Genomic DNA, 22,133 nt, shown 5'->3' with positions numbered 1-22,133 from the left:
TAATCCATCAGAGGCAAGTGCTCCCGTGTAGCTGTACTGTATTCTCCAGGTCTTTCCCACCCATCAATCGCCTGGAGAGGGCAACCAGCTTATTTTCTCTGCATATTAAAAACAGCCTTGAGAGGTGGCAGGTAGGGCCTCAGGAGGTTGGAGATAGATTACGAAAAGTGGTAAGACAGAAAGCGGAGAGGGAGTGGGGTCTTTTTTCCCCCAAAATAAATGATTAACTAAATACATCCCCCATTCCTGTCCATTTTGAAAGAAGGCCAGCTTTGATCTCCGGGGCCCTTTGAAATGATCTGAGGAATGAGAGAGAGAGAGGGATGAGAGGGAGGGGCAGAGACAAGTAAGGAAGACAGGGATAGGAAACTCCACGCCTCCCTGCCTGCTGAAGGGAGACATCATAGGTATACACAGAGGGAGCGGGAGCAAAGGGAGAAGTGTGGGGTGGTGGAGGGGGGTAGTTTGCTGAGTTAAGCTTGTGGATGATAACTGCGATGCTGGGAGTTGTTGTGTAGCGGTGGCTGTGCAGTGAAATTAGTTGTTTTAAAGCCTCTGTGTGGAGTTGCCTAGTTATAGATTAGTTTCCCTTTAACCTTGAAGATCAGTGAGATGTTTTTTTCTCCACTCCACAGTGGACCGGGCTTCCTTCTCTCGTAGCAGGAAGGCGAAATAGTGCTTGGTGTAAATTCCTGATCTTTCTGTCTTTGCCAGCTTGTTGGCCCATGTAAAGAGCATGTTACCAGCAAAGGCGAGAAGGCACTATCTCACTTTCTGCTCTGGATATTTGAGTGTTTCTCCACTTTGGAGCCAGTGAGTTTTCTGTACTTTCCCAGCTGTACTCAGTGACTAGGTGCTTGGCATGTTCCAATTTCTGTTGTATTTGCTGGGCCTACATAGCCTGCGTAATGCACTTTCAGTTTAGACTCCATTTACTGAACCGGGCTGTAACCTTCTCGACTTCTAACAGAAGCGTGTTGCTAAAAATGACTGTGTGGACATTAAGTGGTTAACGTTTTATGTGCCATGCTGTTAAACTGGAGAACAATACCATAACTTGCATTCCTGTCCTATCAAATGTAAAGGGGGTGATTAGCAAAGCTGTTCCTCCAAAACTTTATTTATGTTTTAACTTCAGACTCCTTCTAGCACGAGTAAGAGAAGTGTGGGTGGAGGCCTTCTGTCCTCTACGTCTCCATATCGTTCTAGCCTCTGTATTGCACTGCTTTCCCTAAACCACACCCAGGCTTGAGCAGTTAAATCAAACTTGTAAATATGATTTAAAAAGCTAAAGTTTTCTGTTCAGCACGCTGTGTAAAATAAACATGCTCTAATCTCTTTGTCAAAGTAAATTTATAGAACAGATTTTTTTTTTTTTACCTTCAAAGAAACCTCTAAACTATATGGATGTGTTGTGAGCAGAATTTCTGCTCATCAGCAACTGGTCTCCATCACTGGCACAGTGGATCCTTGTTGCATTTCTAAGCTGGGAACTCGGGTGTTTTACAAACGTCACCTGATACTTTTAATTTTTCAGCGTGTCAGTTATTCGGTTGGAGCATCAGCTTAGCTTTGGTTCCCATGAGGCGGCTGGATCCTCACTTTCATTAAAGTTGTTTGGAGAGTCTCTCAGCTTCGGTGCCTCATAAAACAAACTGCTATGATGAAAATAACTTGAAACCACACAATCCAATGCTGCTTCTCTGTTTTATTAGCAGATACACACAGAGGCCGATGCACACATACACAACAAAGTGTTGTGTTTGTTGAGGTTCTAATGAGTCCCAGTAGCAGCGGTTTGAGTTTTTTTTTTTTTTCCACCTCCTAATTTGACATGCTTCACTTGGGCTGGGTCCCTCTTGCTCTGCAGACCTCAAATCCTACATGCGAAGGCCTAATGAATCTTCTCCATGCTCACAAACAAAGGACAAACAAAACAAGCAGTAAACACTCACTTCCTTAAGCTTCTAATTGTCCCAAACATGTCAATCAATCACCGTCTCTTACTTGAATCCACTTTTTCTTTTTTACAAACAGAATAATTATTCGTAGCCCATGAGAATACATCAGTCTTCAGATTGGCAGCTATTACACTGTGTACTAGGTTACAAATGTGTTAGGCAGAGTTTCCTTTCACTTTGCTCCAGTGTGAGAACATTTGCCTTTGTGCTCTCTGCCTAGGAAGGTGACTTGAAGAACAATGAGTCGAACCTTGTCTGTCTCCTTGGACTCACTACATGTTGAATTTCGGCAGTAATTGATTTGAGGCCTTTTGCAGTCCACACAAGATGGTGTGAGTGAATTGTCTCTGGTAGTTTACAGAGTAATAAAGTCCCTCCACAGTAACACCTGCCAGCTGCGCTCAGCTTTGACCAAAACACTCCATTTAATACCTCCCACTGTGCACCTGCAGCCCACCCGTAATGGTCAGTGCACAGCTCAATCACACCATCAACACAGCCAATGGATGCCAATAGAATCTCCCACTGTCTTTTGGATGCTTCTGGAAAGTATGATTGGTGTAATTAAAATCTTGACTCGGTTACTCTGCATCGTTGACCTTGTTTGCAGGTTAGGAATTGTTATCAATTACTGCAGCCATTTTGTCTTATCTGATCTCCTCATCTGCTTGCTTCAGCTGCTGGCGAGCGCTCACTGTTGTAAATACTGAAAAGTGCTTTTCCTGGACTTCCTCTTTTCTTCACAGCAGCTCACAACATCTTTTTCAAAACAACTTCTGTCGCTGCTGAAAGGAATGGCTGAGTGGGCGAAGAGTAGGTGGACAAGTGGATGCAGCGCTGATCACATCTGAGGATTGTATTTATTTTGTTACTTGGTTGTCTTTTATGTATTACAGTCGCTGTTTACATAAGCCAGGTTTGGGCTTTGGTCAGCCTGTAATGTGCAAATGTGCAAAATACTGCAGTGAATAGTGTTAATCACATCTCTGGCAAAACTGTGCACCTTTTTAAAATGCTATTATTGGCCGAACATGCATCTGCCTTCTGCTTTTGCAGCCAGCTTTCGGTATTATTAAGGAATTGTGCATTAACAGGAGTCAGCAGTTTTCAGTGCTGCAATCTCATTACATTTACAGGGAAGGGATGGAGAGCAACAAAAAAAATTAATTGGAGGCATGCAATAGTTAGGACAGAAGCCTGGGCAGGGGCAGAATAAATCACAGTCTGTGTGACAACTTTATGGCTCTGGAGAGAGAGAAGTGGTTAACTTTAATGGGAGAGATAGAAATGTTGAGTTACTTTATTTTTCTCTCTTGCTCCCCACGCCACGCACATGCACTCATCCCATCCCCTCCCCCCTCCTCAGCTGGGACACACAGCCCCTCACCCCTGAACTATTTGGACTTGGCTTGATATATAGAGTTAATTCAACCCGCACTGCACAATAATTCACGTGTTTCATGCATTTAATGTCGTGGGGACACAGTGCAGGGTGGAATTGTTAATTTTCTCCCCAGAGATTGCAGCCTCCCTCCCCGCACACACCTCTGTCTTGCCCGTCACCTACTCTACACACCCTGTCTCCACCTCCTACTCCTCCAACCACCTCTCTCTCTCGTCCCTGTCCTCCTGTGCCTTCTTGTATTTTTTCCCATTACTTTGCTAGTTAATTTTTCTAAAAGAATGTCCTCTCCCAGCTGTATTTTCTGCAGCATCAGATTTCATCTTGTCCTTATTCAAAAAGAAACAAAAACCTCCATATGTCATATCTACATATCTCCCAAAGCCTAAACTGGTCTTTCACCTATTGGCCCTGCGGTCACATCCTGCCCTCACCCCCACCCTGAAGTTCATGGAGGTCACCCCCACCCGCGGCTGACCCTCCAAACTCCCCACTGACTTAAGCCTTTAAAACTGGGGGGATAACGCTGGCTAGTAAAGCAACTTTTTGCGGGGTAATGGGGCCCACTCCATGCGCACTTGATTTATTCTGGGCAGACCTCTGTGTGTGGTGAGTGGGGGTTGTGTGTGTGTGTGTGTGTGTGCATGTGTGTGTTCTGGGATTGTTTTGTGCTTGTGGGAGCAGATGGATAGGGTCACACCTCAGAAGACATTATGAGTTCTATTAGGATATTATAACACATAGTGTACAAGTGACTGAAATCAATGGCTGCAACTAATGATTATTTATATTATTGATTCAACTGCCAGTTATTTTCAGATTAATTGCTCATACTAGATATATATTAAATATGTGCAGGGATCAAGATGTATTCAGCTCTACCACAATATAGCACAAGAAACACAGCACATTCTCATATTTGAGGACCGTTAAACACTGTTAGAATTCTTACTGTATGAATGAGTTGAATTAGGAACCAAATAATCAAGCAGCTCTGACATCATTTGATTAAAAGCATAGACAAATGAAAACAAACTGTAGTTACAGACATTTGGCTCTGCCAATTCAATCAAGTCATCTGGAATTACAAGTGTTGCTGAAGCAGAAAGGTCTAATTAACCCTAATCTCGTACCAAAACTCTGATGCTGCTCATCTGTAACTTAGTGTTGAGAGACTTGGCAGCACTGTGCAAGCTCTGTTGCAGCGTTCAGGTTCTGCAGTGTTTCACAGGCCTTGGCTCAGACCAGCCAGCCAAAGATAAACAGTGAAAAGCATTCCCCCCCCCCAGGCCTTGAACACAACTCAGTGTAAAGTTGAAGCCGTCACCTCAGTTCTAACATGGAAAGTATCTCGAGCAGAAGTTAGCAGAGAGAGAAAAATTACTTCTGTTTGTGGTCTGGCAGAGTTGCAGAGCACATTGTTTTCATTTATTTATTTTATTTCAGTTGGCAAGGTAGAGGTGAGTTTTCTTCTTTTTTATTCCAGCAGTGGGAGGAAAAAAGGAGGTCACATTTGTTGGCAGTGCTGTGGGAGTGCGCTGATATGAGTGCGAGGGCTTTGTGTCAGGAGACATTTTGTGGCAGGCAGGAGAGAAACCGAGTTCAGTGACAAGGGCTTTTCTCTTCTTAAAAGGCGTGGCGACCCTCGTGACCTGTCAAGTTGAAATGGAGGCCACGGCTGATTCTGGTGCCCTAATTGAGGGGAAAACATTTCTAACGGCAGCTATTTGATGATTGGGGGAAAAAAAAAAACAGGTAAAGAGAGTTTTTGGTGTTAGTGTCAGTTGATGCTGCTCAGACAACACAACTGACCTAAACCCTGAGGCGGTCAGCGTGTCTTTGGTGTGGATATATTCCCATGATTTATCTTTTATCATGGCATTTCCTCCCTCTTGTAAAGAGCTGTGTACTGTCAGGGCCTGAAAGGAGAACTCATTGAGCTGTTTCTGCACTCACACGCATACACCCGTCTGTATGTACTCTATTCATACATGACTGTGGACTTCCATCTAAACAACCCTTCTACTAGGGCAGTGATATTATACAGCACTTACAATAGTGTCTAGATAACGCTGGTGCTGTATTGATGTTTTCACTTGACTCTTTTAATGTTCAGATTGTTGGTAACATGGTGCTTTGAGAAAAGACGCAAGACTGTAACAGATGGCAGCTTGGAGAGCAAGGATCGCAGAGCTTTAGTTCAGTGCATGCTAGTGAGGAAACGATGAGTTGATTAACAGATTGGTAACCAATTATTCACCATTAATCAAGCAAAATTGTTATGCAAAATGTTCTCAGTTTTGTATTGTAAATGCGATATCTTTGGCAATCAAATAGAACAAGGCGACTTGTGATGGAGATTTTTGTTGAATAATTAATCACTAAAGAAAATCCACATTAGTTGTAGTGCAGATGCTTCCACACACAGGCACTGCTTTCTATAGTTGACGTCACTTGTTGTAATCTTATAATAGAATGAAAACCTCTGAGTGATCTTTGAGAAACATGTTTAGACGGTGTTCTTATCTGACTCCATCTCATCTAAAAATGTGTGCCTGACTGTAGAGTGTAGTGACAGTATGCTGAACTAATAAGGCAAAAAGTGATCTAACTTTCACACACTGTAGATGCTCTCCCTTGTTTCCCCTCTGTTCAGACAAATGCAGGGATGTCAGAAATGCAGTGATGCCACAGACACTGCATTTGTTTGACTAAATTTACCTCACTACAGCTTGATGCTTGATGATGTCACAAGAAAACTATGGAAAACCTTTAAAAAAATCACGGTCTAGTAATGAAAACATAGGCTATTAGCAGATTTCTTTTTCTTCAGAGTTGACAAAGTGCACTGATGCGTGCCATCTTTGGAAGCAGAGGATGCATTGCTTCTCCAATCAATCCAGGTAGGGCAGCATTATCTGTGGAGCTGCCACCAGAGCCATGCTGCACAATAACTCAAGAAGGGCATTTGAGAAGTGTGTGAGTTTGATCCTGTGCCAGGGTGATGAATAGCTGTTTTTTCTCTTTTGTTGCCCATCAGCACTTTTATTCCGCAGTTAATCCACCAGGCCACGCACACTTCTCCCGCTGTAATTTTTCACCTTGCTGTGTGATTGTGTTTGTGTATGTGTGAGCTTACGTATCATGTTGTCAATGGAAAGGCTCTCGCTGTCATACTAACAGAACCCTCCGCGTTCACCCTGTTCTCACTGGGAGCTGATTTAAGGGCGTGTGTGTTTGTGTGTTTGTATGAGCACTGACAGGATTGACATCTTGTGAAAAGTTGGCGAGGAGTGGGAGCCATATATAACATGACAACAACAGGCCCCCGTGGGGGTGAGATGCTGGTTACCAAGGTGTGTCAGGTGTTAAAAGGATTGTCATGTTGTTGCAGATAATGCAGCTTAGCCACTTGATTTACTACACTGATGGAGGCGAGCCTTTCTGCTTGAACTGCCTCCCACTGATGCTGTGTCCACACTGAGCCAGTTAAATCTGAAAACACATCTTTTTCTTTTTTACTTTCAGTTTTTTTCCATTTTTTATATGATTACTTAAACTGATCGTAAGATATTAGTAGCAACTTTACTGTAATTACACTATTAATATCTGAAAATGCATAGACAGCCTGACATCCCTCTCACCCACTGAACTGAACTAGGAAACACTTTAAACTGAATGATGACAGGACAAAAGCTGAGTGGCAAATATGCAGTGTTTGATTTCATTAGCATTTTTTTTTTCTAAGGCTGCTACATCGTGAACAAGTGGAGAAGTTTGCTTTCACCACAGAATGTAGACAAACTACTCTTCATTGCATACAACAGTATACAGGAAAAGTCTAAGGCTTAGTGAGCCTGCAACTTGATTAAGATCGATTTGGATTATTTGACTGGAAAGAAATTGTGTGCTGATGTTCTGCACGTTTAGTTTCAGTACCACTGCTTAACACATGTTGACTTGTGGCATTATTATGGTGCTTGTTGACTGAAAGTGTACAAAAAAATTCATGATTTTTCAAGTTGTTCTGGTGTTTTATTGTGGACAGATTTTACAAAAATGACCTGAAATCCTCAGATGACTAGTGTGGGTGCGGTTTTCATACACACAATGGAATTTTCACATCTAGACGCCTTAAAGGAGACATAGTCTGAGGGGCCACAGTGTTTTGCAGGACCCAGCAGATAAGATTGTATTAGATCGCTCGCATGAGGTACGCAAACACAGGACAAAGGGCGTGAGTGGAAAGACCTAAAATTCTGTATGTGACTTCACACCCCAACAGACCTTTCCCACCTCTTCCTTCTCTTCCTCTTGCTCCTCAGGCCAGCTCTGATTAGGGAATTGGTGGTCCTTGTGGTCATATTTTAATGCAAGCCGGAGCACCTTGAGCCCCTCATCAACCTTACTCTTGCCATGTATCTTCATGGTGGAGGGCCTAGCCATCCTTGAGAGAGCTGTTCTACATATGGCAGACAAGGAGCACAGCTTCGTGCAAAAGCCTGCTGAGACTCCACACCATTTATCTCTCAGCTGCAAGGTTGGGCCAGGACTAATTGACTGAGTTGTGTGCCTAGGAGTGCGCGCGCGTGTGTGTGTGTGTGTGTGTGTGTGTGTGTGTGTGTGTGTGTGTGTGTGTCAGTCCTGGTCCCTTGAAGCATTAGTAGAGCCTGAGATGATAGGATGTGGTAAAGGGAGAGAGAGAGGCCAACCTTGTGTTGTGAGCCCATCAAAGGGGACTTGGATAAAAAGCTCTCCTGTAAAGTCAGTTATTGGCTCCAGCTCTCCAAAATAGGGCTGCTTAAACTGCGCTCAGGGACAGACAAACTATGCAGCTGATGTTGCTTTTAGAGGGAAATTCTGCTTTATTACATAGCAGACTTTTTATTTCTTTTTGGTCATTTTTTATGTGCAGTGCTTGTACAGTTATGACATCATAGGTTGTGATTGCTTAGCTTAGCCACTCTGTTAGCTTTGTAAACAACAGAGTAGCTAAACATTAAAACTACTTGATTTGTAGCTGTAACCAAAACTGCACACACCGGACATGTTGGTAGTAGTGTGTCACTGCACGGGAAAACAACTACAACAAGCACAAAAGGTCAAAGGTTAACCAGGCTGGCAGTTTGTAAACTGTGATTTATGCCCAGTAATTTTACTATTCCTCTTCCTTCTCAACCAAATTAGTTCACCAGACATTAGCAATTAATTTGTTAACTACAGTGTTATTATTATCAATAGGACTGAGGGCCAAAACTACCACAATTTAACAAAGTAGAATTATGTTTTAAGTGTTTCTGGCTGTGTGAATTCCCATCCTCGTGTGTTGCAGCACAGCCCTTGTGCTCCTTCTCTGTGTTCCTCTCACCACTCTGCTCTGGACTTTATCAGCACATTGTTTGACTTGGCCTCCTCCCAGTGTAAGCCCAAGTACAGCACGGAGTTGGCTGTCTCACCATCCACAGGGAGAGAGGCTGAGCAGCATTGTGTGTATGTGTGTTAGTGGGCACAATCTGAGGGGAGTGGAAGCACCTCGTTCTCCTGGACCAGGAAGCTCTGAATCACACCGAGTCTTCCTGGAAGGACCCAGAGGGAGCCGGGCTGAGCCGGCTGGACTCAGGCAGGCTGCCTGAGCCAGAGCCTGGCCTCTCGCTGACACCAAGCTGGTGGCAAGCACGGTTTTTACCTCCCTCTCACGAGGCAGGCCACACCTTCCCTCTGCTCACCAGGTTGGCACGCTGCAGGCGCTTTCCTGTACTGAGAAGTGTTTTCAGCTTTGGCTTCGGCTGTGGTGTGCACTGAAAACCTCAGCTTGTACAACTTTGAGAAACAGAATTTTATTGATTGGATGTAAATAGTACAAGGTGGGCTACAGCAGCTTAGATTTCAACCGCTGCCCTGTTTGTACATATTTCAGCAAAATGTTCATTACTGTTGCCACTAGTTCAACCATTCTGCAGTTTGAAGGCATTCAGTTTGGCATGCTTACTATGCTATATATACTTGTGTCAAGCTGTCACCTGCCTACGCTGTGACAGGCCTTGTTTAGTTCATGGAAATCTCACTCTCCCCCTTCCTGAGGTGCTAAGGATCTGGGCATGTAAGTTGATATTAATAATAGAGCTGGGTTGGTGCTGCAGGGTGTCCACACCTTCCTGTTTTCTCTTTCTTTGTTTTAGCCCTGCGTTGACAGAGTTACCTCTGGAGGAACTCCAGAATCTGAAAGGGAAAAATGGCCTCCATTGTTCAAATGGGGCTCTAGTGGAAAGAAAACACAGACTTTTCTTTGGAAGAAAGTTACAAGGGGGTAATAATGGATTGCAGTATCAATAGTATAAACAATCTTGTCATTGAGACTTGCGTTTGTTATTTCTTAAGGAAACTGGATAGAAGATAAAGAGGATAGATGTATTTTTTTCCAGGCAAGTGTGCCTCTTTGGATTAAGTGTAAAGTCTTAGTGAGAAATTTTACATGCTTTGAGGGGGTTCTCATTTCTGAGACTCGGAAAAGACTTACTGAGCTCTGGCTTTTGATAGGAATCGACCGTAAGAGGGATGGATATTGCTGTAAGTTCTCATGCTGCACACTGTCAGATAACTTTAACAGTTGTCTCTTCTCACAATTTTCCTGTCAAACTCCACTGGGAAATTAAGTCAGGAGAAGTAACTGCTAGTTATCGAACTCTACGTTAAAGCAAGTGCTTTATGTTTTTACAGTTCTTGGCATGGATTTCCACAACACTCACACTGAGACACTACATCCAAATTCAAAGGGGTTGGACCATCATCTGGGAAAGATAAATACTCCAGAGTTAAAGTTCATTTGACAACTCATTGAAAGATTTCATCTAAAGCTCCCCTGAATGAGATATAATTTGTCAGCTTACTAAGAATAGCCAGTTAGATAATCTTAATCTTTCTGTCCAACTAATACAGATAAAATATCCTATAAATAAACATCTTAACATTTAAGCACAATCAGTGGAAGCACAGTTTTCCCAAAAAGATGCAAAATTAAATCTGTTTCAAAGTCTGTCCATCTGATGATTAATAAAATCCCTGTTGTTTTAGTCTAGTATTTATATTTTTTGCCACGTACAGAAAATGTGGTTAGATTGGCTGTAAAAGATTGTAGTACAGTTTAAGGATTTATGGTTGCATAATACAGTTCAAACAGATCTAAATCAAAAGATTATTCCCATCTAATCTTACCTCATTTTAATCTTTGGAGATTTAAATTTATGAGTCATTTTATTTTAGTGTTATGTTAAAAAGCATAGCAGCTGTTGAAGATTTTTCATCATAATTACTAGACAAATATTCAAATTAACTCAGAAACTAGAAAGTACTCCGAGTGTATACCTGTGCCAAGCCTCTACATTTGCTGTTGTTGTTGTTGTTGTTTTATTAAAATATATAATAAAAAAAAAAAGTCTCACAAGTCTTGCAATCTGTGTCTGGATCTGGATCAAAACGCTGTGATAAACAGTTGTGGGATACATGTGCCAGAGGCATTTAGAACCTCATTTAAGTAAGTGCAGTAGCTTATGAGAAAATAGCCAAACTTTATTAGATTTTGCTGGATCTGGACTGAAGTTTAATCCCTAGTTGGGTGGCGTCTGACCAAAACTATGCAGATTTCAATAAGAAGTGTTGAATTGTTTTTGACATATATTGTTAAAACAAGCAACAAACACACACTGGACCAATCACGATTGCGTTAATTAAATCTTAGTGCTACTTACGTACAGTATATGAATCATATGTTTACATTATGCACATTTATAGCTAAAAACTGTGACTCAGACTCAGCAGCAATAGTTGTGAAAACATCTCTTAGTAATGATATTTCACATCCCTGAGGATACAACAGTCAGGTACCAAATAAAAACTGGTCTTGTTATGGTTTTGATCCATGTTGAGGATGGATTTTCCACATTTATCTGTCTTCAAAGGTTTCATTGGGAGAATATTGGCCTACATTAAACTAATCCCATCAGTAAATGGGAGTTAACTGGCAGGTGTGGAAATGTATTGCTGTAGGATATCTCTCCTAAATGTCAGAACTTGCACTGTGAAGCATTAGAACAGGAGTCAACCCTTCAGCAGTGAGCCCAGGGCTTTCCTAGCACTTCTTCACATCCTTGGAAAGTAAAGTCTTTGTGGAGCAGACCCCAAGGCTTAATGTCAGCAAATTAATTATGGATTCACCCAATTAGTTCACAAACTACACAGTGTTTGAGGGAAAATGTTCATTCCCCCAAATGACTTGTCTCTAAAGTCTTTGCCCCAGTGCACTGTGCCGCTGTCAGAACAGTGTGTGCGTGTCTATATGCGTGTGCTTGCCTGCATGTGTGAAGTGACACACAGCGGGCAGGTAGCCTGACCTTTTTAATTATTCAATCTGTCAAGCTCATCCACTAACGCTCTTTTAGCGGCTCTCGCTGTCTCCAGTTTGACTTTTTAACAATCTCCCTCCTGTCCAAACAAATTTCCATCTGTCTTAAACAAAGGGAAACGGCTTCTTTCCTCTGTTCTCAGCTCTCTTCAAAATCAGATCAGCGTCGCCACATGAAGTGATACTGTAACTGTAATGACTCTTTTTGGCTGTGCAAAAGTGCCTCTGATCAGGAGCCTCCCCCCAACTGTCTTATTAAAGTAAGTAATCACTGCTTTCTAATGAGAGTCTGTCAGGGGCGGTGCTGGGATCTGTTTACCAAACCAAATGATCTTCTTATTTTGGCAAAGTCAATTAATCACAACAGAGACAATTCTGTTAGTGTTTGCCTCTCAATAGGAAGATGGATTGCAACAACGGCAGGGCCATCATTAAATGTCATCACATTAGAACAAGATGCTGTCGCAAATTAATTCAGTTTGACTTTTGAGTTTTCATATTCGCTTTGGGCAAAGTTATAATGCTGGGTGGAGACTGAAATTAGGATATATATATATTATTACTATTGAATACTGTATAAATTACATTTCATGTGAATCAATGAATGCTCAGTCAATTAAATGTTGACTAAGCACTCATTGGTTTTAAATTCACAAAGCCTGAATGTTCAGATTGCTTGTCAAAGTACCAGTTCACAGTTCTCATAATTGAGAGGATGTAACTGATGAATGGTTCATACTTTGTTCGACGAGTGACAAATAATCTATTAGAGAAGTTGCAGGCAATAACCTGCATATCTGCTGGGTTACCGCCCCAAAAAATTACTTGCTTTTCCTGTTTCTACAGGTACAAACAAAGTAGAGTATGATGTCTTCTATTTCCAACCTTCGGCACATCCCTTACCTAATGTGTGTGAATACCCATTTAAAAAAACAACTTTTTAAAAAACTGTTATGTGATGATGGTGATGCAGACCACAAGGCAAAAATGTTTCATTCAAAAGTGGCTTCATTGTGTATTGGGAGACCTTCATATCTCAAAGGTATTCAACAGCTTTCATCAGCAGCTTTCTCTTGTTCAGACATAGGTCAGTTTTAAGTTAATGTTCCTTGCAGCTTTATTCAGACATACCCATGATCGTGGAACGACCTGCCCACCTCTGCACGCTCAGCTGCCTCACTCTCAATTTTCAAAAACTTGCTGTAAACAGAACTCTTCCGAATCTTTGTCTGCACTTGAAAAATTCGTGCACTTATACCCCATGAAACTGAAACCGCTCTTCCTAGAGCACTTCACTTTATAGTTCATCTCCTTGGCTTCGATATTTGATATCTTTGTACCTCACTTGTAAGTCGCTTTGTATAAAAGCGTCTACCAAATAACATAATGTAAATAGTGATATATGATGTGTGTGTGTGTGTGTGTGTGTGTATAGGTTTTCTTACTACATCATGGTGGATATGTAATTAATTAATGTTACTAGGTTTGACCCAGTGCCATCGTAATGCAGAAGTGACCGGGATGCCCATTCAGATATGAAGGCCACAGGCCTGAGAGGTGATACAGTAAATATGAAGTTAGAGTGAAAAGAGAAGCTGCACTTCTCTGCAACTTGGCTTTAGTTGCTCCAGTCTGCTACTCTCAGGGTTTGCAAAAAAGCAAAAGCATATTTCCCAAAATGTGGAGCTTCTCCTTTTACAATGAGTAGATTGGCAATGTGCTGTTGGTCATTTTTCAGTAAATTATCTGCCACTAATCGCCTCAGCACTGAAACCACTCCTTTGTGTGCATTTGTGTCTCTATTATGGGGAATTGAAATGTCCCACTGACTGACTGCCCTCCCCCCCGCCTATGTGGACAGTGCTTGGACAGTGATCTCTGTGTGTTGCTGACACTGAGGGGAGTGTGTGGACTGTGATTGTGCTCACAGCGGAGATGGAGACGGCTGTCACAGATATGAATTCCTACATTTAATGTCTCCGTCTCTTGAGCACAAATGTTTCTCTTTCAATGAGCTGTGGCTCCACAGGCAGGAAGTTTTATCGATCATCTGACTTGTAAGGCCTCTTAAATATTCAGTTTCATGTATTTGACCATTGTGCTTGGATTGGGAGTACAAAATTCCTGTCTAAATACCCTTTTGGGCCTTACTAGCTGCACGGCTTTCGTTTGTTTTACTTTTGCGCAACGTAAAAATTGTTTTATCTGATTTTGTGAAAGCATGGGGGATATGCGTGGTTGTATTTTAGATAGTCACGGAGGGAGGTTTTAAACTTTGGGGCTGTGTGCGTATTGCAGACTGAGTGCAGCAGAAAATGAATGCAGCATAAATGGAGGGAAAGAGGAATGGGGATAAGGATCAGGGGAAGGTTTGGACCCTGTATGTGTCTAGTTAGCCTCAGTGTGCACTCTTTTTCTCCTCTTTCCTCCCTCTCTGTCACTGTCACTCTTTATATCACACACACATATACACACGGCAACATACACACCTAAGTAGACAACCCTGGAAGCAGGCCCAGTGATTGATGACTGTGTGAGAGATCTCAGAGGCAGCAGCACTACAGAGAGATGGACAGATGAAAAGGAAGGAGGAGGGATGGAGAGAAGAACTAAAATGAATCAAGTAGCAGGGTGAGGCCTTCCAGCAGCCTCTTAACATACCAGAGCCAGACTTCTGCCTTTTCAGAGAGACTCTCTGGTTATTACCCACACTGTGGGGCTTCCTCTTGTCTTAAAGATAGATCTTAAAGATATTAAAATAGATTCTTTCATCTAGTGTTTTTCACTATAACGTGTGTATCCTTGAGGTCTAACAAACATGTTGAATGCAGTGATGAAGCATTTGCAAGGACAACACTAAAGACTGCAAGGCTGCAAATAAATGAATCATTTGCTCATAATTATTTGGGGTATAGTAGCTGATTGGTTTAGAAAACATTAACAATTTGTGAGAAATGCAGTTTCCTGAAACCCATGATAACCCCCCCAGATGTTCTGTCACCTCCAATAACTAAGGTTATTCAGGTTATTCTGCCAAATGTTGCTCCTGTAAAGTTGTGCATCAACAAGTGAAACAAACTTCATAGTGTACATTTAAATTAATTTGCAATAAAAAAGAAACAAAAAAAAAAAACTTGTTCACTTGGGGCTTTTGCTAATGTTGGATTATACACAGAATCAATTTCTAAAACTCAGATGGCAAATGTCAGAATTTTTACATCAGTTGCTGCTCTTTAACAGAAAAGCCTTTTTTTCCCTCTCAACATTTTATTCTGATGTTTAGCAAAAGAGAAAATCAGTGGTGAAAAGGTTATTCCAGACTACATTTCTAACTTTACAATCTGTGATGACAGTCCAACACAAACGGCTGTCTTAGAACCTAAATGCTTGTCTGGACATCTAAATTCAGCATTGTCAGAAGCAGGGAGTGTATGAAATCATTAACTCATGAGAAAATAGGGCAGGTTAACAGGAAAAATTGAGGGATTTTTTCCGTCAAGATGCTGTAAAAATGTGTGTAGCCACAACCTGATAATGTCAGATTTTACAACCAGCCACACTAGGACTGAGCCCAGGCTTGACCAACCAATTCTGACAAATTATACTGACAGCTGAGGTGAAAGCAGACCCACATGCGCGTCACTGTGATCTCTCACAGATGAGGACTTCACTGAACTCTTTGCTCCCGCTTTCCTCCTCTTCTCCTGAATACTGACTGCAAAAGACTTAAAGTAATGACTTTGCCCTGATGCCTTCTGGCAGAAATAGATGTTTTCATTGTCTCAGCACTTTGAGAGGAGATTCGCCTCTGGCTCTGGTTCTGAACGAGCTCGATTTGGCATCTGAGTTTTAAGTGCGACATTTAATCCCTGTTGTCTTGCAATAATTTTACATTAATTCACTAAGATGCCGATGCTCGCTGTGCTCTTTATGTAGTGCCAGTGAAGAAATGCACCCTCGTCTGTTTTCCATTGACTGCATGTCTGGTGGTGTTGCTCAATTCAAAGCCTTATGGAGTAACATTTTCAAGTAGCTCAAATTTCTAAAACTTAAAATGCAAATATGATTACAGGTGTCAAGACACTTTCTGTCAAAGAAGGATTTACTGAGATTCAGAGGTGGGGGAGGCGAGGTTTCACTTTTTTGCATTAGAAATAAATGTTTGAATGAATGTCGGGATATGACTGTATTTCACAGAGGTGAAAGTGAGATGCTTTGCTCTGCTCTGAGTTGATTTTAACTACCCTCTGTTGGCCTGAATGTGTCATTACACAACTCTCTGTCAATCCTAAGGTACAGCACATCAGCTCAAAAGCTTCGTTTTGTCAAATGATAAATCTCCCCTCACAAGTTCTATCAGCGCCTTTCATGCTGATCTGACAAAAGATCAGCTTTTGTTAGATGAATAAGTATTTTTGCTGCCTGCTTTAGTTTGAATGGCTTTGAGGGCATAAAAAGGAAGAAGTAGATTGCTATTTATCTGAGTCGAGATACCTCAAATGTCACCGCGATCAATAAGGAATGTGACGAGTGACAAGTTAGATGGATCTTCAGATGAGTGTTTGTCAGTGAAAGAAAACACTCTTCAAACAGCAGAAAAGTGGAGCTTTAAGAGCATTGAAGCGTTGTCACTTTTTAGACCAAATGGGGCACTTTGTCACCAGCAGTATCTGAGTAACTGTGTGTGTGTGATTCTCAGATTTCTCTCTATATCTATCGCCTGCAGCTTCCCAGGCTCTGTGTGAGCAAGAGGCTGAGTGACTTTGTAGTCAAGGACTCTTTAATGCCTTTCCTTGTCACAGTGTTTTTTTGTGCTTGTACATCAATAATGTGTTTATATACTGTGTGTGTGTGTGTGTGTGTGTGTCTCAGTGTTGTTTAACCACGTTTTTCTGCGTTTGCGCCTTTCTTGCAGGTGTATGTGCTGAGGCGGTATGCCCCGGGGAATAGTGCTGACAGTGCACTAGGAGTGTGAACCTTTGTCAGTATTTGTGGCTAAGGAGGAGAGGTGCCCTGCCGTGCCGAGCCGTGCTGTCCTGCGCCGTGTTGTGTTTGACACCATGTCCCTGACTGACAAACACAAAGTGAAGAGGCAGCGGCTGGACAGGATCTGCGAAGGTAAAGTTCAACATATGTGTCTCGCACTCCTCACACTGTCCTCCATCAGCGTTCGTCTTCGCCGCAAACACACACTGTAATTCTGTGTACCCTTTTCAGTACATAGAGGTAGTGCTTCAGAGTGCATCCCATCATATTTACAGTCACGAGTTTGGATTTCACAGTTAATTAACTTGATCTTGGGGTGATATTGATGCTTTGTGTTTGGAGCTCCAATCAAATCAAGAATTCCTTTCACTAGTAAATTATCTAGTTAATTGTCGGATTATTATTTTGAATAGAAACAGTTATAATCATTTTTGGTATGTTCAGAGTTATGCAGTTTAGGTCTTTAAAATATCCAAGTGCACTAAGGCCATCCTGTTGCTGCAGATTGGGGATTCTGCTATCTTCTCAGTATTGAACAGAACTATTTAGATTATTCTTGAAGCAATTACTGTTTAATTAGTAATGCATGAGAAAATATATCTACTGTATATTATAATATTTAGTTAAACTGAGCTAAAGTTTGGATAAAAAGAAACCCTTATTATGCTTCCTTTGTTTTATTTTGCTCGTTGACACTGCTTCAGAGCTGCATGTACCATAGCCAAGCATCTATATTGTTATTAGTTCAACCCTAAGACCTATTGGAAATCAATTCCACATTGATTGCTATAATTTTCTCTTGGCACACAGCATGTGTCAGATACTATAGTAACCAGTGTATAAATGTTGACCTCAGCAGCAAACACTCATCTGGCAGATATAAATGAGATTACTGCTTTACTATAACATCTCTGTGAGCCACTGTGTTTGTTTGTGTAGGAGTGTTGATTATGTGACTTTATGGTTACGGAGAATTTCTAAACATCTAAACTCAAGTTAGATTACCACAGGGGAGAGATTGGTTTCTGTGCTGTCGCCGTTTGGCTTTTTGCAGCACGGACTGCTGTGATTGTTAGGCTTTAGGTTGTGGATTAATGGTGGTGTTGTATTGAAGGGTCTGAACATGGAAGAGGAGCCCCCTGCTGTGTGCAAAGCTACAAAGTAGGCCCAGGGAACAAGGAATATGAGTTTTCGTGTGGGTGTATAAACTGCGTCTGAAGCTTTGTGGATGTAAATTTTTTAAACCCACTTGCTTGACTTTGCCCAGTGTATATGTGTGTGTGCATGTGTGCATTTGTGTGTCTGTCAGACTGTGTCCTGAGGTAAAATCATCTCCTCTCTGCTGTCTGGGTCCCCGAGAGGCTTGTTAAGCTGCTGGGCCCTCCTGGAGCCAGCGCAGGGAGAGACAGACATGACTGCAGTGCTGGAAAATGAAGCTAGACGCACCATTACCCCCAGTGCCAGCATATTTGTTTTGCAACATGATGTAAGCACCTCAGTGTTGTGTGCATGAAATGAAGGACATATGCTGTGTATCCTGTGAAGGCACCTACTTAGACCAAGAAATGCAGTCCTAGTTTTGATGCATGCCACTGTTCAATTTGGATTTGAAGCAGTAGCTTGTAGTATATTAAAATTAGGAGAATGCATTACAGGACAATGTCAGTGTCAGTTTTAAAAACAGAAAAAGAACATTGATGACTGCAGAAGGGTCAGAGTACATTTCTAAAACTTCCAACATGCAGAATATATATGTAATTAAACTTCCCATCTGACAATATGACACAAAATCATGCATATGATCTGTTAAAAATTCCATCACACACAACTCGTGTAAAACACAAACTTACTACACTCATTCACTTTCCCACTGAGAATAAGATGAGAAGATCAACGCTGCTCTTGTGTTTAAAACTACCATCAACATCTGCCTTGCTTAACTTAGCATAGAGACCGGGCACCGTGGGGAAAGGGAAAACCCTGGCTCAGTCCAAATGTGACAAAATCAAACCTTCTAGCACTTCTGAAGCTCAGGGCCATTTCACAACCATAACCAGTTGCCAGGCAACTAACAGAGACTCTGGAAAAGTACGGGTCCCATCTAAGAAATAGTTTAGTACGTAACCCCACTGGACATTCACAATGAATTTTTCTACTTCTTATCTAATACCCACTAAGAAAACATGTTAATACAACACATAATGTTGTGTTATTTTTATTTGTTTTAATTATTAGCAATATCAGCAGTAAACATGCTGTATAATACACTGCCCTAAATTTAACTCAACAACCAACAGGTAAAAGCCTGACATTGGATAATTACTGCATGGATGATGTTTCAGCTGGCAACAAGTTATTTAACCCTACGTGATGCAGTGAATAGCTTCTCATTTCTTAAGCAAGCATCTAAAGAGATTTCTGAAACTACCAAGACTGGGTTAAGAACTGTTCAACACATTTTTAAAAACTGAAAGGATAAGATCTTGGAGAAAAATTTATGCAACTCTGGTTGGGAATAAATGCAGAAGGTTTTTGAAACGATGCCACGGCGAATGCGTGCCATTATCAAAGCTAAAGGCAGTCCAATGAAATATTAGAGTGTGTGACTTTTTTTTTTTTTTTGGACGGGCAGTGTATTTCATATCACAGGTGGATCACTCAGTGGTAGAAATCCTTCCTGATTAGAGTTTCGGTCCACATCCAGCTGTTCCGTTTGTGTGAATCAGACAGCTGAGGTAGTTAGTCATTCCTCGGGGAACAACAGTTAGTCTGCTCTGCTGGCCATAAGCTCAAAGCCCACAGAGAGACGGTAACAGGTGTTGCTGTGATGCATGGAGAGCTACTTCATGGTGAGCTTACCTGTCTAGGTTCCATCTCACACACACACACACACACACACACACACACACACACACACACACAAGCTCTCCAGATGGCCATCATACAAGATCAGTGAATCAGTCCTCTGGCGGCCATTGTGAGGGCGTTAAAAAAAAGAAAAAAAAAAAAAAACAGCTTGTGATTTGTGATTTGTTCATAAGCCAATGACCAGGCAAAGTTGTCCCACTGATTGCATGTTGCGTCGTGATAAGGCTGCCATAGCGATCGTCTCCACGCAGAGAGAAAACGCACATGAAGCAGAGCTCTTTGTTTCAGACACACAGGTAAAAATCCTCACAGGGCCTATTTGGCTACTGTTGGAAGTAACTCATCTTAATCCAGGTTCGCACTTCAACCAGACCCACTGTTGGCAAACAGATACAGGCCAGATGAAGCCGTGATTTGTGCTGTCACTCCTCAATCTCTTTCAAGCAGAAATATGGAGGATTCTCTTTCAAAAGCGTCTGCTGAGACCACACACTGTCTGCATTGTCCAACAGAGCCTCCGCTTTTGTTGCTATTGTTTTTCTGACATTACAAACACAACTCTTGCCGTCAAAGGCCGTCTCTATGCAAGGTGTGAATGGTATTTTTTCCATTTTATACCATTGTCCAAATTATTCACTCTGCTTTTTTTAGGCATTTGTGGCAGTGGGATCAGAATTGGAGTATCTAAGGAAACCCGGTGGCTAGATGACAAGGCTGATTAAGCCATTAAAGTCCTTGATATGTATTTAGCATAATCTGGCCTGTCTGCAAATAAGGAGGCAGAGAACTGGTGGCGACTGTTTTTATCAAAAGCTGCTAGTTATCTCAATCAAAGCAGCGGCTGTGAAGCATCAGCTTTAATTCAGCGTTATGAGGAATGGAGAGGAGGCTTCTCTCTGCCTTACTCTGTCTCTCTCTCTCTCTCAGGGGTGAAGATATTCATTTCTGTCATCTGAAGAGATGAGGAGTGATCTACCATGGCCCATGTTCCTCCCAGCCTCAGGTCCTTTCATGTTCTCAGCTTAATTTGAGCTGAACCAATGTTTATCATGCTGCAGCAACTGGGCCGTGTGGCTGGGAGGGAGGACAGTTCTGCTCCTGATCTGTTTTTTTTTTTTTTTTTTTTTTTTGCTATGATTGTTGTTTTGCTTGTAGACTGCAATACTGTTTCCCTCTGGGGTAGATTAGAGCTGCTCTGATCTAGTCAGATAATGTTTTAGTCAGCATCTGCATTCTATTCATGTTGTGTTACATGGTGACACTTTGTGGTTGCATAATTACGAATATAATTTCTCCATATTAAACAATAAACTAAAGTACTTCAGTAGACCATTGTTCTTTGTAGTGTTCATCATATTTGCTTGTGTACACCTGTAACTAAATCCTCAGGACATCAGAGAGGTTTGCTCATTTTAAGCTGTATTTTATGGAGGGGGTTTAATTTGAATGTTGTATTATTGCTTCGGTTCAGACAACATGAGCGAGTAGGCTTTGTATTGTTAGATGAAAAAGATAATACAATAGTCTGCAGCCTCTGTAAAATAAAATGTGTGACAAGATCTGTAAAAACTATGCATTAACACCACAGGGGATGCAGATTTTTACAGTTCAGAATGTACAAAAGCTTAATCTCTACTATAAATTATAGCCACAGCATAGTTGAACATACAGTATTGTGCTTATGCTTAATTAGACTCCATATCTTTTTTTCTTTATTGACACGAAGGCAAATAATATTTTCCATTCTGTCCTTTCTTCACTTATTTGCTCTCCTTCCCTCCCTTTTCTCTCACTCAGCTGCACACTTCTTGTCTCTCCAAAAAGCAAGCAGGCTGTCGTCTCTCCCTTCTGTCTGCCCCATCTGTGATGCAGTATGGGCCGCTGGCTTAATAATGATAGGCAGGCTGAGAGCAGGGCCACGCATGAGGCAAAGAGGGACCAAACCAACCCGCTAAAATGGAAGACAAAACTCTAATCAGTTGCTTCACCAAGTCTACCAGATGTCTCACCCTGCTCATAAAAAGTTTGCAGTAGCGGCTCTCGCTCTGCCCTACGTTCGTCCCACCCGTGCAAATGTGCAACATGCTTTGTCAACCACAGACATGCGAGGTGGTAAAGAGGCGGAGGACAGCGTCTTGATAACACAGCAGATGTGAACCCTCTGAAAGTCATTGGACCAGAATTGGTACCATGTGTTTTTTTTTCTTTCCTCATGGTTCGTCCTTCCTCCCTGTTCTTGTGTGAGAGCGAGAAAAGGCCCAGGGGCTTGTTAAAACTTTAATATACTGTACAATCACAGTAATTGAGTAGAATTTTCAAGTTCTTCCAGTCATGGTTTTAATTTATGAAGTCCCTATGAAAGTTTAATGGATCAGCAGTTGTAGAGTCACAGCTATCTAAATCATTCTGCAGCTATCTCTGCCTGCGCTGCCTGCCAAGTCCTGCCGTTAGCGTCCTGTGCCCTAGAAAGATGGCCAGATTGCTCCAAAGGCATGACTGTTGCTGGACGTCTGTTTAA

The 22,133-nt window shown here is 41.8% G+C and overlaps 1 protein-coding gene across 2 annotated transcripts in view; it reads left to right on the top strand.

Annotated features, from left to right (window-relative positions):
- LOC113156027 (C-terminal-binding protein 2) overlaps positions 1–22,133 on the top strand; it is an 81,399-nt gene that overhangs the window by 19,868 nt on the left and 39,398 nt on the right. The window contains exons 1-2 of one of the 2 annotated variants that reach the window (XM_026350838.1): positions 4,706–4,823; positions 16,677–16,879. In XM_026350838.1, coding sequence (XP_026206623.1) covers positions 16,822–16,879 — 58 coding nt within the window. In that variant the 5' untranslated portion in view covers positions 4,706–4,823; positions 16,677–16,821. Of the gene's footprint in view, positions 1–4,705; positions 4,824–16,676; positions 16,880–22,133 lie in introns of those variants that run through there. The other variant, XM_026350837.1, reaches the window with a different exon arrangement.

This window comes from Anabas testudineus, chromosome 19 (genome assembly GCF_900324465.2).
Source record: "Anabas testudineus chromosome 19, fAnaTes1.2, whole genome shotgun sequence".
NCBI classification, from domain to species: Eukaryota; Metazoa; Chordata; class Actinopteri; order Anabantiformes; family Anabantidae; genus Anabas; species Anabas testudineus.
Note: the sequence above shows the minus strand (reverse complement) of the source record. Positions and strands in the feature narration are given on the sequence as shown.